General features: G+C 35.9%; 1 protein-coding gene across 1 annotated transcript in view; it reads left to right on the top strand.

Moving 5' to 3' along the window:
- Positions 1-19,677, top strand: part of LOC149806328 (uncharacterized) — a 237,878-nt gene that overhangs the window by 72,185 nt on the left and 146,016 nt on the right. Inside the window, exons 9-10 of the mRNA XM_089951266.1 lie at positions 4,497-4,639; positions 15,009-15,061. Coding sequence (XP_089807392.1) covers positions 4,497-4,639; positions 15,009-15,061 — 196 coding nt within the window. The remainder of the gene's footprint in view (positions 1-4,496; positions 4,640-15,008; positions 15,062-19,677) is intronic.

Genomic DNA, 19,677 nt, shown 5'->3' with positions numbered 1-19,677 from the left:
AACACTTTGTTGCTTATATTGCGTTGAAGAAAGTAAAGTAAAGCCCACAATCTAGGGGGATGCAATGAAACTACTGGCAATTGAACCAGCACTTATGGTCATGAACCCAACACCTTAGCCACTGACTAACTTTGGCTCACCTATTAAAACAGACTTGTAGGTATACATTGACTTGTATGCATACAAATGAATTTTGACCAGACTTCGTATTTCTTTGTTAAAAAAACCCCAAACCAGTTGATAATTTGATTTGACTGGTGGTTTTAGGAAATGGATTTTTGTCAAACACTGTTTCATTGTTTTCTTAAGGATGTGTGAATGTTTGACTCCCCACATTTAATAAATACCCAATATAAAAAAAGCAAGCATTCAAATATCAGTCATAGTCAGTTTATAGTGGGTGCATGGAACCTGTAATATTCATTTATATTTGCAAAAGTTGATCTGATTTTCTAAGTGCATGACTTTCTAGATGAACTGTCATAATCATTTGCCAAGTGACCTTTTGCAATTCATTTCAGTCATTAGAGCATCTGTCCTTTTTGCTTTGCTCACATATAGGACGTTTTATTTCCATGTTTTTTTTTTTTAATTCATGTGTTTCATTTACCAATGTTTCAGGTCTTTCCATGTCTTCCAGATGATGTTGGTTAGTTTTTGAGACTCAAAAAGTGTATGTTATGATCCCATGTAAGGGTGTGGGCTGTCAGTGTATATGACCCCAACAAATGTATGACTGAGAATAAGTTATATACTCATAAACCTATAGAAAATGAATGAAAATTCAAATCTGAGTACACCTCTACCTCAATAACTCACGTACAGTGGGGTCCAGAAACATAGACTGCAATATAAACAAGGGTGCAAGTTACCAAGGGACTGCCAAAAAATAAGCGATCCAACCCTGCTGGACATCGAGCAAGCTGCGGGACAGGTGTGTGTTGTGTGTAAATGTATTGTTTAATGGATGGTATCTCGTCTTATATTCATATTCAGAATACTTGTTAATGAAGTGCTATTTCTAATGAAGTTGTTTGTTATTCTTCATAAGTTACGTTTATTTTCAAGATGCCCAACATCTGAAAGATCGTTAAAATTATTCCCACCGGTTTTAAACAACATTCACATGTATGCAACAACATTTGTGTGTTACGTCATTGATTTTTATTGTTGTTGAATGGTGTTGTTTCCATCTATGTCAAAACTAAATTTTTGTATTGCTCAGTAACATGTTGATGCATATATTTCATTGCAAATATTAGTGATACTTCTTATCCTTAAGGATATCTCATAGTGTCAATTCAAGAACTGTCAGAAACTTGCTTAATCTCCATAATGATCCTATCTGGAACAAAGCTCTTTATTTGACAATGTCTTCATTTCACTTGGTGGCCTTGCTCTCTTGGATCACATTTATGAATGAGTAGGTTAGTTAAGGTAGTTTAATTGTATGGTGTACATGGTAATATTTATAACTTAGTTTGATTGATCAATTGGAATGAGTTCAACCGATTTACAACCAGGGGGGGTACATCTTACAAATGTAGGATTTGCATGCCTTTTAACTTTTCTTCTATTCAACCTCCTTTATATGATATACAAAAGACGCAATTGATTTGACAGTGCAAAGGAGGCCAACTTCTAATTCAGTGTAACCATACAACAAATACTTCCGTAAGTCAGATATCAAAACATTGTTGGCACTTAATTAAGTTCTCGGCAAAATTCTTGCAGACATAGCTGTTATGGTCAATTCATGAATTTTATGTTTGAATACAAGAGGGTACATTGTGTTCATGATGATTACACTAAAAGATAGAACTAAAACACAAATTTTGCTTGATAAAATATTATTTAATTGATATTTATTTATTAAAGTAATGTCTCCAGCAAGCATGATATTTTCATTTATCAAGATTTTATTGAATATCATTATGGTGTACTAAGAAAGAACATGTAACAAAATATATGATTTCTTATTAAAAATTGATGATTTCGTAACGTTGATTACAATTTCCAGGTCCAATCTATTGTTTTCAATGATAAAACGAGCGATGCATCGATGTTTCATTTGCCACTTTTGATCGTGATTTTCTTCAGGTTCAACAAAAAGGGCTAATATTTTTTGTGTATTTAGTTTTAAAAATGGGGTCGTTGCCTGACTCCATGTCATAAGCGAGTTTGCAAGTTATCGAGGCACAAGTTATCAAGGGAACAGAGTACAGAAAAAAAATATTTTCTTTGAAGCATTTAACACACTTACAGACCTGCCAACTCTCATGATTTTGCCATAAGTTTTACGACAATTACCCTTGAAATACTAACTTATGGCATACTAGCAAAAACTATGGGAAAATGATCGTTGTTGAAAACTTCGGATAATTGGTTCATCCTTGTTTTATTTGGATCCAGGATTCATCTTAGAATTAGTGAAAAACGTCAGGGAACCAGACAGCAGCACCCTGGATGCTGTAAACTGGACCTATTTGTTCATGTGAGGCATCCACATGATCAAACTGTTGATTATAGAACTTTTAAGGACTTAAGGTACTAATTCAGTTCCTATAGTAAACCTATGCAAACACCATGATATTAAAAAAAATAAATAGCTTAAACTTTTTGAGTGCTCATGATCAGACCTATAATTATCAGTATAGATGAAAAGGATGTCAGCTTCTGTGTAGAGGAAAGAACATGAACCGCAGCATTTTCTGAACCTGCAAGTGTTTGAAGCATGTGCTTTCAATTCCGCACCAAAGAATCAGGTGCTAATTTAAGTAATGAGTGTTTCCAAACTCAAGACTGTTAAAGGATCAAAATTCCATCAATAAAACAATGTCTCTATTTTTTTTCACTTACAACTAGGATAAGCTCTCAAAAGATTCTTTTTCCTAAAACATAACTTACATTATTATCCAATCCTGGTCAGCCAAACCCATATATAATTTATGTTCACCCATTTCCAGGCTGGTTCCCATTTTTCCATATCAGTATTAACTAGTGTCCTTAAAAATGGTGTCCAGAAAGTGATACATGTTTAAGACAAAAGGGAAAATAAGCTTTTGAAAAGTATTAATAATTAGCACAGAAGAATAAAAAGGAGTATTCCGATTCTTGTGAATAAAAGCTGGAAAGGACATAATTACTTTTTTTGGACATCACCGGCCAATTTGTGTATGTCTCGTGGCAGAAGATATGATTGCCATCATCATGTGAAATGGAAAAGAATTTCTAAAGAATTATGTCAAGTTGAGAGACAGCAACAAGCCATTGAGCTATATAGGGTTTTTGGAACTGGAGTTTGTGCAACTGTACTACCAGTAGTTGTAAATAAAATCTACGCGTACTTTACAAACTTTTCAGTTGAACATAATGTTTATTGTGGATGCGTCAAACTTTTAATTATGTTTTCCAGCTTAACAATAGCAGTTATTGATATTTTGTCACACCTTACTGAAAAGTGGTCAATCTGACGGAAAAAAATCAACTGCCTTACTGAGATGAACTCGTCAGGGTTGGCAGGTCTGCACTTTAAACAAAATATTGCTGGTAGACTTAGCATTGTCATATATCATTACAACACATACACATGCACACACTTGCATAATCACAATCACACAGACATGAAATAAAACAATACATGAAATCTTTTACTTTAAAATCTGTTGGAATAGTCCTAATAAGATGCAGACTTTGCTGCCGTCATTAGCTGAGTGGAGTATTTGAAGGTAATATAGTGTCATTAGTGTTCATCTTTGTAGAGAATGGAAGACACTTGTGCTCTGATGATCTATTTATATCTTTCTCAACATGGTCTTTCTGCTTTGATGAGTGTCAAACATGCTGTGGCTGTTAGAATGTCGGATCTTGGTTTTCTTGAAGGTAGATGTCAGTTGCCCAAGTAAATATTGTGTTTGCAGTATGTGCAAAGAATAAAATGCTCCCTCTTGCTGCCGCATTTCACAAAGTCAAGTGTCATCTACCAGGAGTTCTCAAATTTCGTTTTGCTTTGCGTTGCTTTCTTCGTAGATGACTAATCATTTCTTTGATAACAGCTTTATTTTGACATTTACACCTTGAACAATGACATCACACTTAGAAAACTTTGAAATTGGTCCAGCACCAAGATACTTGCAGGATACTTTTGGACACAGCATTAAAATTTTATGTTTCAAAGGATACTTTTGGATACAGTATTGAAATTTTATGTTTCGAAGGATACTTTTTGGATACAGCATTTAAATTTTATGCTTTGAAGGATACTTTTGGATACAGCATTGAAATTTTATGTTTCGAACATCATGTAAAATCCACAAACATCTTAGACTACTATGTCACTTTACTGCTTTTTCATGTGCAGTTTTTATATAATTTTGACCATGGTAGCCACTTTCAATGCAACACTTTACATTATTTTTTCCCACAAATCCATTTACTTTATTTTTATTTCCTGTAGTATATTTTACTATGTAAGGTTTAATTTTTCTCTTTTTCAGATTATGAGTTCCAAGTTGGAGTTGTTGAATGCCTTTTCAGAATATTTCCAAAGAAATTGAGAAAGAGATATGCCACTTCACTCATCAGTGACTTGAATGTTGCACAACGACTTTTGGAGATCAGAGATGCTGATTTTGAAATGGTATGAGAGAAAAATAAGTTCTAATTTAGATTAATACATTCAAATATTATTCAGAGTTACATAATACCACAAGCCATTGTTCAGTTTTTGTCAAGCCCACCTTGGCAGAAGCTCAGTAATCACTTTGACATGCAAGAGTATAACCGTATGTCCATCCATATGTCTATATGTTTGCCACACAACAAAATTAAGGACAATAAGTTGTTTTTTTTTATTTTTATTTTTGTTGGTGAGCTCAGTGTTACAGGTTTCTGATTTTTAAGTAAAGAAAAGTAGGCTTGATAAAACGGAATATTCAGTGTTTTTTCCAGCTTTTCAGGGAAAAGAGAATTGAGGTGCCCTGAGTTAAATTATGTGGTCCTTCACATTTTCATTGGGATTTACCCATGATTTCATCATTTTTTTAAACTTTGCTTGTTTCCTGAAGCACCATATTTATGAAGATGTATATTTAACCCCATAATATGCAGCATTAGTTTCACATTATTATTTCTCTTTCATGCTAAATAATTGTAACATTTTCTATGTTCCTAGTGGAAAGGAAAACATCAACAGATAAGAATTGAAAAATTTAGTACTTACACAGAACTCCATCATGGGCTTATGCTTTGAAATTCCTGCATAGTTGAAAAGAAATGATTTTTTAAAATTTTCATTTCAACCAATTTTGAGCCACTTCTTTTATTTGGGATTATTTTCAGTATTTTTTCAATGCATTCTTTACTGTTTAATGGACAAACTGTCACTTCTAGTACCAGTATCAGATGATGGAGCAATGACCATATTGTCACCATCATTAATTCTGGTTCTGTCTTATCTTACAACCATTAAGTACACAGTAATTGCAGTTATATCTAACCGTTTGTTCTCTATCACATTCTTGGACCTAAGTAATCAACATGAAAAAGTGAGTACTTCTTTCATTCCTTATAATTTATTTGCTCAGAGGTCTGTCAAATATGAGGTAATCTTAACCTTTTAGAAACATGTGGCATAATCTGTCATGGTTTGTACAACTTTGAAATTTCCTTTAGTTTGGTGATCTGCCTTGAAAACGTCTTGAATTTACCTGAGGGAATAAAAAACAATAAGAGTGAATAAAATGTATATCTCTTTAAACTTAGAAGTTTTGTTATATATGTATTTTCCAGGATAATAAATAAATCAGTAAAATGGGATAAAATTAGTTGAATTAAATGATGCATAACATGGGTAGTTACCAGATGTAAAAGCATTTCTTTGATATATGGGTGCACTAATTAGTTATGTTTTTATCCTACTTTGCAGTGACAACAAAGTAGCATGGAGAAAGTTCAGTTTCCATAAGAAAAAATACTTCTTGAAAACTTTGAAGTCCTTATAGTAAACTTCCTGAAAAGTACTTGAGAATTAACTTCTTGGTGCTCAAGCCACATTTGATTATTATAATTAATCCTTGTGATTTAAAGAACTTACCTTATTGTTTGCACATGGTACAGTCTTGCAAACAATAAAAAAAATATTGCCGTTTTTATGATGCTTTGCACATGTGCCCTTTTGAAGTTTATTGTGCTAAAAGCTGCAGGGATTCAGCCTGCAGAAAGCACTGGGTTTTTGTTGATCTGAAAATATTGTCAGGTTGAAAACCAGAAAATAACTTACTGATAGCTTGAGATCATATACACCCTGTATAATAGCCAATCATCAGCACTTTCTTGGTGAATGATAACCGAATGGCAGTATTTTACTGTAACTAATATTATCACATATTTTAGCTTGATTTGTCTGTTAAATATTTAGAAATGACAAGTAAGAGGTTGAGTTAAATTTCATTTGGGATTTCTTTAATGACCATTGAACATCTTTCTCACCTTTTGTCATGGTCTGAACTATGATAAATTTGTTACACTGAGACCAAGTAGTTACCATACATATCATATTGCTATCTGGCCAAACTTATGGTAGGGTCCTGTCTTCAGCATGCTTAATGTACATAGCCAAATAGTTCTGTTTTCATATTCTAAATAACAAGAAATGCTGGACCAATTTTGGCCAGATTTGGCAGAGAAATCATGGCATTAGGTTTGTTTTAAGTTTTTACAAATTATTTCAGTCCCATCCAAAATAGCCACTGTTATTAAAAATACAAAGGCCAATAAATGATTTATTCTCTGAAACTGCTTCATGAAATTTAGTGGAAAGGATCCTTGTATAAAAGTCTTTGAGTTTTATATATATGATATTGTCTGCTTTTCCATATGGCTAGTTATAAAACAAGGAAAAACTTTTGAATGACTTCCTTTCAAAAACAGCTAACAACAGGATTTGACCAAAGGACAAGACCTGAATATTCAGTCATAAATATAGTGTAACCAGAATGTCAACAGATACTAAGAAAGACTGTTCATTTAGAATCTGTGAAGCAAGTTTTAATAGCTGCAATTAGTTATGCTGTTGCATAGCTAACCTGTATTTATGCTGAAAACTCACCGTCCATTCAATACAGTGTTCTCAGATGATACAACATTACATGACAATGTGTGTGTGTGATTTGGATTTTAAACATAGCATTGACATTTTTTCAGTGATATCATTATGATGTCTGCAGTGTTGCAGTTTGTTTTTATGATGTCTAGCACTGGGGCATCATGCCACAGACATGTAGCATGATGTCCCACCCAATCGCATTATTCTGATCCCAGGCTGACGAGTCCTAACACTAACATCTTAATGCTGAGCGCCTAACAAAGCATTTGTTAGCACCATTTATATAAGTCTTTGATATGACTTGGCCAGGGTTCGAACCTGCGACCTCCTGTATCTGAATTGGACACTGTAACCACTAGGCCACCAGTGCAGTACATAGATATGTGTGAAATAAGATCCATCTCAAACATCTAGTTATATTTACCTAAACTGAATTCAGAGTTTTATAAGATTAGATTTGCTTTAACTGGAGCCAAACTTTGGAATTCCATACCACCTTATATAAATTCATCTGACTCCTACTAAACTAATAAAAAGCTTCTTAGTCAAGATCTACAGAAAAAATCATTTGCCTGATTTTCTTTAATTCAGTACTACTACTCTTTACAACATGGTTATCATGTACTTGCCTATAATGTTTCACACATGTTCACTACTACTATTGGTATGAATCCTGTATGTACTCATCCTTGAAGCCTTGTACATATTTTATTTTAGCAATAGATCAGTTGTCTAGTTTTTAACTGCATTTGTTTTCAAAAGACACATCATCTTATCATCTTGTAAAAAGTGTGCATTTTTTATATATATATATATATATATATATATATATATATATATATATATATATATATATATATATATATATATATAATGAGAGAGAGATTTGTACAAATGTCATTGTAGAAGGCCTCATGAAAGATGAAAGATTAGTCAGTTGACCAAATGAGCTTTTTCTTTAAAGTTATTATCATTATTATTATTATTATTATCCTTCCATGCAGTGGAGAAAAGTCATTATGATCTTTTGCACACCACTCTATATGTCACATGGTCATGTACAGAAGGTAGATATTACCTGTCATTCTTTTTCACAGACGCCATCCTGTGTAGACATCTGCAAAAACTATCAGCAGAGAAATTATGCCTGTAGCAAGTTACTGCAAATAAGTGGGCTTCTGCAGTTTTTGATTAGTCTCTTTGTTATAACCATATGTCCTGTTTTGTAAGAAACTATATCGTAGCCTTTTCCTCTTTAGAACTTAGTTCTTTAAAGGCCATCCAAGGCCATTTCATGTTCCATCTTTTAGGTGGACACATGCTCCGTACATATATAAAAACACTGTGATATGGGTTAATCCTTGTGTTTGAAGGAAAATAACAATAGGCCATGCCTAAATGTTGAGGACATTATTTCCTCTATCTTCAATTTCACATATACTTTTATAGTTGGCCATGCTATGCATTGACATTGCAATTATATTTGCATGTTATTTTAATAAACAATGTTCATACGTAAATTATCTTATTTTTTTTTTGGAAAAACTTCCAGGAGGTCAGCTTTATTGTTTACTTCATGCATACAGTGTTCTTAGTGCATGCACAGGCGTGTATACTGTGTTCTCAGTGCATAAACAGGGGTGCATGCAGTTTGACACTGCATACAAGCAGGTGAGTTTCACGGCAGTATTATACAGTGTTCTTAATGCATAATCAGGGGTGTATGTGGTACAACACTGCTTACAACCAGGTGAGTCTCAAGGTAACAACAAGTAGTTTCTGATTGTTTCTTTATTACAGGATAATGTGAGTACATTTGGGGTAGGCGGGGGCAGTGTGGCCACAAAATGGGTCCTTGGGATACTCACACAGGCTACAAAAGTACTCAGAGTACACATAGAAAAATCGTTGCACTTTTTGCAAATTATGGTCTTCCAGCTCCTGGAATCCATTTGATTCCAGATGTCCATATCAGGAACAGAGGAACATTCCCTCCCCTTGTTCTTCATGATTTTCTGGAATCTCTTCCAGGTTTCACATGCTGAGAGAAACAGCTTGGGGGCCAGTGAAGCACCTCCAGAAGGAGGATCTAAACATTCGAGAAGTCCATTGACCTCCCCATGTAGGGAGATGATGAACACTTCTCACATATCCCGTTAGGGTAGATAGAGCACTGTGACAGCAGGTAGCACCCTCCCATTAGAAGGGTAGAGAATTGCAGTAGTGGGTTGCATCCTTTCTTGAAGGAGGTGGAGCACTGCAGTTGTGGGTTGCACCCTCCTTTAGAGAGGTTTAGCACCACATAAGCAGGTTGCTCCCTCCCATCAGGGAGCTAGAGCACCTCATTACATATTGTGCTTCATGTGACATTAGGGAAGCAAAGCATTGCACCTTTGATGCACACAGTGATAAATCAGTTGAAGATGAGGTCTGCTCCCCCATCACTCATCAGCCACATAGTACTGGAATAGGTCAAGGACTGAGCTTACCCATTTCGCCCACTCTATCATCCCACCCTGTGCAGGGTTGCAATCCATACACAGGACCCAGGCTAGGGACAATGACCACATCAGTATCCCCCCATCCCAATTATATGTATGAATCCTTAGGGATCTGGGGCCTTCCACCTTAGTGTCCTTGGTCAAATTTGCCTCCATGGGCTACTGGACCTTGCCCTCATAGTTGAAGCGATGCTGTGGCTTATGTCCCACCATCACCATCCCACCAGGTGGCTTCCTCTATCTCTGCTCTGTAACTTGTGATGAAAAAGGACCATAGTGCATAGTGCTCCTCTACCCCTTCCATCAAGGGACATAGTAATGCCCAGCCACTCTCCAACTTGACTATGATGATGTTGATGCACCATCTATCCTCATTGACTCCAATTAGTTCAAGACTGAAGCTGTGGCAATGAAAACTTCTCTCAGATGGATGAGGAAGAAGAGGCACACATTTAAAAAATATCCTTTTCAGTTTGGAAAAGATCTCTGGGATGCCAACTTGACCAGGCCTCATACTTCTCCAGCATTCATCCACGACTGAGGAAATATCACTCGGGTTTTTGCAAGGCCAAAATATTGCTCAACAGTGTAGAGAATGGTCTTTTTCTTTCCTAAATGTTGAGACCCTTTATTTCTTTTCCAGCTACCAGGTACATTCCCAGAATTGGCCTATAAAACCTCCTTCTTTGGTTGCCATTGCTGCCAGAGTGGGAGCCTGGGCATGCCTTTCCTTCAGAAGAATTGATGCCATGGAGTAGAAAGCCCAGTTACTTGTAACCATTGTTTAACATGCCGACCTATGCTGAGCTACCTCCTTTGTTATGCTGAGATCTCTCTACTTGAATCCAGCCAATTACAATGTATGCTGGAAGATGTGACCAGACATCTTGGCATCTGCTCTCTGTTGCCATGGCATTATTGAAAGATTGTCTGCACACCCTCTGTGATGCTGCATTGGACTCATCGAAGGTCTTGATTAACCAAAGTAAAAACCTTCTAAGGGCTGCCCCTGTAGAAGATGAGCCCTCTTTGGAGGCTTCATTCCTACCATGGGTTCTCAAGACTTACTGAATCATCAACACTGATCTTTTACCTCTACTCCTAGTCCATTGCAATCGACAAGGACACAAGGTCAGGCAAATCAACTTCAGTCCTGCAAAATTTTTCAAGCAGGCTCAACCCCAGTCCAATTCCTAAACTCCTGCTAGACCACCTCTTACTCATCAGGTCCACTGTACCCAGCTTGCCACAGATCCAAGAGGAAGTTCTATATCACAGGAAAGGGGAGGAACAGCCATAGTAAATCATCACCACTTCTGCTGTGCATCCCCTTCCTGCACATCCCTGTAGGTGATTGCCTGGGCTTCTTCTCATGGCTTAGTCAAGCATCATGGACAATGGGTGGGTCCTCTCCATTGTAAAATATGGTTATCCACTCTAGTTTCTGGTATAAAAAAACACTATCAAGGACCCCCCATTTTCATTCCCCAGTCCAGTGTGGTGAAATTGAGGGAATAGGTGCACACCCTTTTATAGAAAGGACCAGTTGAGATGGTCTTGAACGATCAGTCTCTCTCTTACCCTAATCTTCCCTGTCACCAAGAATTGCTGGAAATTTGGATTCATAATTGATCTGTCCCCACTTGACCAGTTTCTCTTGGGAGAATCCTTCAAGGTGGAGACAACCTCCTCAGTCCAGAACACTCTTTGCCCGTTGATTGGGCTGTCTCTGTTGACCTTCGTAATGACCACTTGCACATCCTTATTTTGTCCTCTAAACTGCAGATTTTGCCCACTTTGGCCTAAACCAGGAAGATTTTCAATTTTTGGTTCTGCCATTCAGAATCTCTTTCGCACCTAGAGTATTTATCCGGTTCATGTGAATCATAGCAGCCCACCTGAAAATACATCACACCCTCAATAAATCATGCTGTAATAACTCGTGAACCTGCTTATAACACAGGGTGAGGTGTGGAGCTCATTTTCTGAACTAGAAAATATGAAAATATAAGCCCTATTTGTTGAACCTGAAAAAAGTAGTGATCAAAATTGGTAAATGAAACATTGATGTATTACATGATTTATTATCTGACTTACGGAAGTATTTGTTGTATGGTTGCACTGAAATAGAAGTTGGCCTCCTTTGCACTGTCAAATTAGTTGCGTTTTGTATATCATATAAAGGAGGTTGAATAGAAGTAAAGTTAAAAGGCATGCAAATCCTACATTTGTAAGATGTACACCCCTGGTTGTAAATCGGTTGTACTCATACCAATTGAACAGTTTTAAATATTATTGTGTATGTAATATAATTAAACTACCTTAAATTAACCTACTCATTCATAATTGTGATCAAAGATAGTAAGGCTACCAAGTGAAATGAATACTTGATCAAATAAAGAGCTTTTTTTCAGATAGGATCATTGTTAATAAGTAAGTTTCAGAGAATTCCTAACTGGCACTTCGAGATATCCTCAGGGATGGGGAGAAGTAACGCTGATATTTGCACTGAAACCATGGCATCAGTGTTTTACTCATTGAACAATACAAAAATTTAGTTTTAACTGAGACATTTGTTTCACAAAATAAATGTTCTTAGTTTTTGGGAAAAGGAATCTTGTTTCCTGTTGTATCAACAACTTGTTCCATATTTTGGTGATTCCCTGCTTTGACCTTCATAGCCATTTATGAAGCAGGATACTAGACTAATCAACAACAACAAAAAGCAATGATGTAATATGCAAATGTTCGATTGTTGTTTGAAACCAGTTGGAATAATATTAGCGACCTTTATGATGTTGGGCATCTTGAACATAAATGGAATTTATACAGAATAACAAATAACTTCATTAGAAAAAAGTACTTTATTGACAAGTATTCTTGATGCGATTATGAAACAAGTTACCACCCATTAAACAGTACATTTAATACCCCCCCCCCCAATACTGTGGTTTGCTTGGTGTTCAGCGGTGATGAATCACTTAATTTTTGGAGGTCCCTTGGTAACTCACGCCCTTGTTTATTGTCAGGTTCATGTTTTTATACCCCATTGTGTACGAGTTATCGAGGGAGAGGTGTACTGGGATCATCAATTCTCCAGTATTTTGACAACTGGCTGATTCACAGTATCCAAATTTACTCCCTTCATCAACATCCGTTCCACTCTTGGTTAGCCATAGTTCAATTGGGTCTTTTACCCAGTCTTTAGAAACTGGAACTTGGTTCATTTCGGAATGACTTTCCTTGTGAACCAAACCTTGGTCTTGGTTCATCTGGATTGGGTAGATCAAATCCTGGCTCTCCTAGAGATGCTATGAGCAGAATCCTGTTTCTTTAATAAACAATGGTCACAGGTGAATGCTTTAATGAACATTTTTCACATGTGAATTAACTTATGTTTCTACAGGTAATTTCCACAAGGTCATCTTGATTATTTACTTAATGCATACAGTGTTCTTATGAGCAGTGTGCTATGAGCATAATCCTATTATCTGCTTGCCTTTACTTTTCCCTACTTGGAACCTTGAATGCCACTGCCTTTTGGTTCCTTTAGGATGTCTCCATATGCATCCTTCACAGTTCTTCTTTCTTGCAACGTGGAAACCACAGATATTCTCTATCAGTCCTGATCCATCTAGGATTGGATTTTCACCACCATTTGCTTTGGTGGATGAATCAAGACGGGGCCCTGGTGGGGCTTTCTATGCACACACCAAATTCCCATTCCTATCTGTTCACCAGTGTGTCAGATTCCATTTGGTGTGATCATTTAGAACTAGAGGGCATAATTCTCAATGGTTCTTGGACTAGTGCCAAATTATCCATCCAATTACACACCTAGAAATTAAAGAAATATTTATAGCATTGCAAGTATGCATCGACATAATTAGGGCCAATTTGTCATGGCCTCCTCAGACAACATGTCCGTCGCAGCATATCTATGAGGATCACAGAGGCACACTTGCGGCTTCTCTTGCATGGAGGTCCGGAACCTCTTCATTTGGGAAGCCTCAGAGAATGTTTGCCACATTCCGGGTGAGATGAACTTACTCACAGACAGCCTGTCCAGAACAGACCTCACATAATGGTCTCTTTACCACTCAGTTAAAGCTTAGCTGTTCACCTTCTGGGGAAGACTCCTAGTGGACCTGTTTGTGACCAGGATCAACAACAAACCTCCCTTTTACATACCTCCTGTCCCTGATCAGAGAGGATGGACAATAGATGCATTCAGCTTCCAGTGTCATTGCCTATTCACTTATGTCTTCCCACCTTTTTGATTGCTACCACAGGTTCTGCAAAAGTCAGAACTTCCACTGCTCAGATCATCCTTATTACCCCACAGTGGCCCCAGTGATCATGGTTCATTCATCTTTTAGACCTAGCACACAAATGTATACCTACCTGCTCTAGCTTCTGCAAGACAAAGAAGTGAGATGCATGCCTTGTCTATTGATGGTAGTTGTCTCTAGTTTACAGTGGATTGCACCCTTCTATTAGGGAAGTTGAGCACTGCAACAGCAGGTTGTACCCTTCCATTAGGGAAGTGGAGCAGTATAACCACGTGTTGTGCTTCCCATTAGGGAAGTTGAGCACTGCAACAGCAGGTTGCACCTTTCCATTAGGGAAGTGGAGCAGTATAACCACATGTTGAGCCCTTCCATTAGGAAAGTTGATCGCAGCAACAGCAGATTGCTTCCTCCCATTAAGGAGGTAGAGACCACAACATGTCATGTTTTTGCTTTTCTCTGGGGCTCATTGTTATGGCACAACATGAGGCTCAGAAAGACATCAACTTTCTATGGATGGACCTCTCCTCAATGTTGAGTACAGCTCAGTTTCTCTGTTTTTGATCGGTTTGGAAGAGACCATCAGCCTAACTGACCCATTAAGCTATACAGTAGCAGCAGGATAAGTAATTGCTGCTGTTAAAATATATTTTCAGGGTGGGCAAAACTAATTTTAATTATGCAATACTTACCTGCTGCTATTGCTGAATGCCCTCCTCTCACCCTGCTCTGATGTCTTGCATAATCATCATCTTTGAAAAAGATGACAGGTAATATATACCTTCTTCACATGACCATGCAACATACAGTGTGGTGTGCACAAGGTATTATTGACTTTTCTCCACTCTGTGGGAGGATGTATTCAGATCGAACTGACAGTAAGTTTTCGGCATGAAAATAGGTTAGCTACGCAATAGCAGCCTGTAAGTATTGCATAATCAATCAATTTTAGTTCCCAAAAATCTACATTTTAATACCAGAATGAATTGTATTGATATGAGATAAAAAAATTGCAAAATACTGTCCCATCTGCCACATTCAATTAAGGTAACATTTATAACATAGTGCTAGCCCACTTGTGTTTCAGTCATTTTATCTTTCTTTTTATCCCAGGATTGCCGAAATTTTCTGAATGAGTTGAATTCCAACTGTACCAGAAACAGACGGTATGTTAAAAAAATTTGATGTATAAAAATAAATGTGCAAATGTTTGTATATTGGAAAACAACTGTATGTTCTTTTGAATCAGTTGCACAGCTGAAGGGATACTTGTAGAGGAAGTAATAGCTTAAATTGCTTCACATTTATGTCTGATGCTTAAAGCCTGTACTGTGATATCAGAAGAGTCATATTGTTTTGCAGCTGTCCAGCTGTATGTTGATATGTCTGTACTTCCTTATTTGTATATGTTTATATGTCCATTCTGAATCTGTTTTAGCATGGTAGAACAAAAAGATTTACACTTTATTTCAGTTGTAAGTAATTTGTAACAGAATTATTATTTCAGTTGTCAATCATCATTAATGAAATATCTGGACCCTTGCATTTTCAGATACCATATTTTCAAAACTTTAAATAATATTCAGTTGTGCATTAAATTTACGTACATCACATACATATTTTAAAGATGAATCCCCTCAAAAATTAAAGATGGAATGTAAACATTTAGGAATTATACCAATTTGAAAATCCGGTGATTGAAGAGTTGGCCATCATACTGTGAAACCACTTTGATTGCCCTATTCATCACATCAGTTAACTGAAGGCATTCTTAATAGACAGCAGTAAAAACAAAAGAGACGCTCTACAACTCGTCATCATGCTGCCCCCATAAGCGTTGTGGTTAACATGTCTAAAATGCAAAGTTTCACAAGTTCTTGTCATATAAGTTTCAATGGTAGATGACAATATTAGTGAGTCCCATGATGTTAGTGTGGTCTTCGGACCTAAAAAGCATATATATATACTCTCAGTTTTGACAAACAATCTTTTTATTAACAGTCTCAGTATTAGACCTTAATCTGGTTAGCAGTTACATACATTATTATGACCTGGGTTGCAGTAATTTCTGTTAATGGTTGAAATTTGTTGATTTTTTCAATACTTTATGTCCATTCATACAGATTAAAGAAGATATTTGTGATGGTTTGTGAACTTGCTCAGAACTTACAGAAATTAAAGTAAATATATCATTTAGCCCGCCACTGTATCAAATTAATGTACTGCATATGTATAGTGCCAGAGGCAGTACATGTACTGGCATAGTTTTACCAGAATTATAGATTATTTTATTCCTCTGGTTTTTGAAATAAAAAGAAAAATACCAGCACTGCAACCAGAATTCTTTATTTGTGAAATAAAGCACAGAAACATATGTGTTCTTTATTGGCAAGGAAGGATATAATGCAGCGTAGTTTACTATTCCAGCTTTAGAATTGTTGGGTATATATATATATATATATATATATATATATATATATATATATATATATATATATATATATATATATATATATATGCACAGTCATGTTAATAAAGGTATTAAATGACAAGGGAAAATTCTAATAGTTGTGAATTATCCAGAAAGCAATCTTTTCAGGTTAGCTTATGGTAACTGGCATGAGCCTGGTCTGTGCTGTCCATTGTGTGTTATCTTTCGTCAGTCATCAGTCAGTATTTGTTATTTTAAACTTGACAAAAACTACTGGACCAATTGCAGAAACATTTGACGGAACTTCCTGGCAGAGAGGGCTTTCAAGTTTATGCAGAAATGATGCTGATCCACCATCAAATAATGCCATTATTGCTAAATTTTGGAAAACCACTTAACAGAATTTATCCAAATTTGACAAGAAACATAATGGCATGAAGGGCTTTTAAATTTGTACAAAACGATGCCAATCCAGCATCAAAGGTAGCCTTTATTAAATATAAATAAACCTTTAACTGGCTTCTCAAAAACCCCTGACAAGAATTTGACCAAATTTTGCAAAATTTATTATGGCATATACGACTTGAAAATTTTGCAAATGATGGTGATCAGCTGTCAGATATGGGCGTGGTTGCTACAAATATGGTAAACTAACATCTCAAATACCACTCAATGGAATTTAAACAAGAAAGCAGACTAGCTTAAAACGTTTTTAAGCTGTACTGTTGATACAGATGTGCCATCAAAAATTGCTGTGTGTACTTAATTGAAAAATGTCTTGAATGACTTCTCAAAATCACTTAGTGGAAATGACCAAATTTAACAGAAAGCATTCAGTTTTAAAGGCCATTCAGCATGGGAGAAATTATTCTATGTATCATCAGATGAACTAGAAACAAAATATAAGAAACACTGAGACAGTCATTTCATTACACTGGCAATCAGCAGTATTGGTATGATTTCTACAGAAAGTGTCCCAACTAACATTAGCTAACTAGGTGGTATGGCCTAAGGTCTGTCATTTTTTTCTAATCAACATTTGTATTTTAAACTTTATTTTAAAAATGACTGAACCAGTTTGAACCAAATTTGTGAGAGCATTCTGGCATGAAGAATTTTTCATTTTGTACAAGTTATGTTGATCCACCATCAAATTATATAAATAAATTTGCCAGAGATCTTCATATTAAAGGGCTTTAAAGTTTGGACAGTTGATACAAATTGTTCTGAATTAAGCACTATTAAAATTTGATCATTGGATCAAAATAACAGAAAACATCCTGGCACAAAGGGCTCTCAGTTTATACAGTTGATACTAGTCTGACCGCAAACATGGCGACATGGCGACCATTATTAAAAATAGAAAAATTTTGTGAGGACTTTTCTCAAAAAGCACTGCTGAGGATTCAACTAAATTTAACAGCACTCTAGTATAAAGGGTCTTAACTTGTACAAGTGATACCATTCTGCCATAAAAAATATAGCTACCATCGCTGGTATAAAGGGTCTTACACTTGTACAAATGATGCCATCGCTGAAGATAGAAAAACTGGTACATGACTTCACAAAAGACTGCTCAACAAAATTTAACCATAAAAAAATGATCATGTTGCTTAAAATATTTAAACTACTTTATCTCAGAAAACTGATCAACAAAATTTTAATCAATTAAACAGAAAGCATCCTGCCATTTATGTCTGTGACAGATGATGCTAATGTGCAATAAAATATAGATAAAAATAACGGAGAAATCTTGTAAGAGTTGTTTTCTTAACATATGCAGTCAACAGCATTTGCTGAATTTTCTGATCCTACTAACCCAGATTTAACTCAGATTAATCAAGTTTTAATGATCACCTGCAGCTATTCCATTTGGCTATTATTTAACTATTTTTTTCCCCACCACTAACTTGTACATCTTATAATACAAGTACCCTTGACTTTGTGGTAACTGATCCATACACTTGCTAACAGCCACTGTTAACTGATATGGTTGAAGTAGCTGATTGTAGGTTGTGCACACAAGCCATTAATGGGGGGCCCCGAGTGGCTGAATGGTCTAAAGCGCTACGGATCACTGCCATCTCACCTCTGTCTGCGTGGGTTCGAGTCTCGGATTCGGCCAATGGGGGGTAAGTGAGAAAGCTTGCCAGTAGCTTTTGTGGGTTGGTGGTTCTTTTTAGGGTTTTCCCGGGTTCTTCCTATACCATTAATACTGGCCACTATGTATAGCCTGTCATGTGCAGAAAAATGGTGTTAAGCCCCACAACAACAACAACAAGCCATTAATGATGGATAGATAATAATAATAATAATAATAATGAGAACTTTGTATAGCGCCTAATCTTTAGCAGCTCTAAGTGCTTTACAACATTAGACAACACCTATAAGATTTTTTTAAAAAACAACAGCATAACAATATTATTACAGAAACAAACACCATGAAATTAGAAAACATTAAAAAAAAAAAAAAACATGCTGAGAATATTTCAGGTAGGAAACATTATTAGGTCTTTAAGTTTGTTCTTGCAGTCAAAATAAGTGAGTTTTTGAGAGCCCTCTTGAATGTGTTCACTGTGTCTAAGTTCAGTGGGCAATTCATTCCACTTTGTGGAATGATCCATTGTATGTATTTGAATGAAATGAATGGTCTCATTTCATCATTAATTGGCTGTAACATAACATTTGACCAATAAGGATAGAGCTTATCAGTGATGGTGCTTGATGTTAAAGATACTAAATATGGATTCAATAGCACTTGTACTTTTTACCTTTGTGAAATGTCACATGCAGTGATAGTTTCTAAACATAGCCATTTGGACAAGGCGAACTTGTGTAACGGCTTTCAGTGATATTTTCCGTGTTATTGTTCTTACTGAAAATCATGTACCAGGCGCTAAATTTGTTCAGCTGAATATGGATGTGCATTCCAGTATTTAGTTACATTGGAGGTTAAGCCTGCCGACTATATAAATTATATAATCAAATTTGATGAATCTTATTAGAACATGATAATACACATATTGCTAATACACTGAATCACTGGTGCATACCCTGAATATTTTGAAATGAAAATTCCAAGGGAACTGCCCCTCCCAAATTAAATAATGTTGATCATGTTTTGATATATAAATAGAGTGGGATGTATGTAGGAAAGTGACTTTTTCTTATAGTTTGCTAAGCACATAAAATTACACTCTGCTTAATTGATGTGATGTTATGCATGTAGAATCTTGAAATGTTGCATAAATATTCCATATATTTAAAAAAATGTATCAATGCTTTTTATGTTGTTTTTTTTATATTATGCATTAGAGACTTTATCACCCTTTTCTGATTCTGATGTGTTAA

Source organism: Sinohyriopsis cumingii, chromosome 1, assembly GCF_028554795.1.
Source record: "Sinohyriopsis cumingii isolate HCF-2022 chromosome 1, ASM2855479v2, whole genome shotgun sequence".
In the NCBI taxonomy this organism is placed as follows: domain Eukaryota; kingdom Metazoa; phylum Mollusca; class Bivalvia; order Unionida; family Unionidae; genus Sinohyriopsis; species Sinohyriopsis cumingii.
This window is presented reverse-complemented; position numbering and strand designations above follow the sequence as displayed.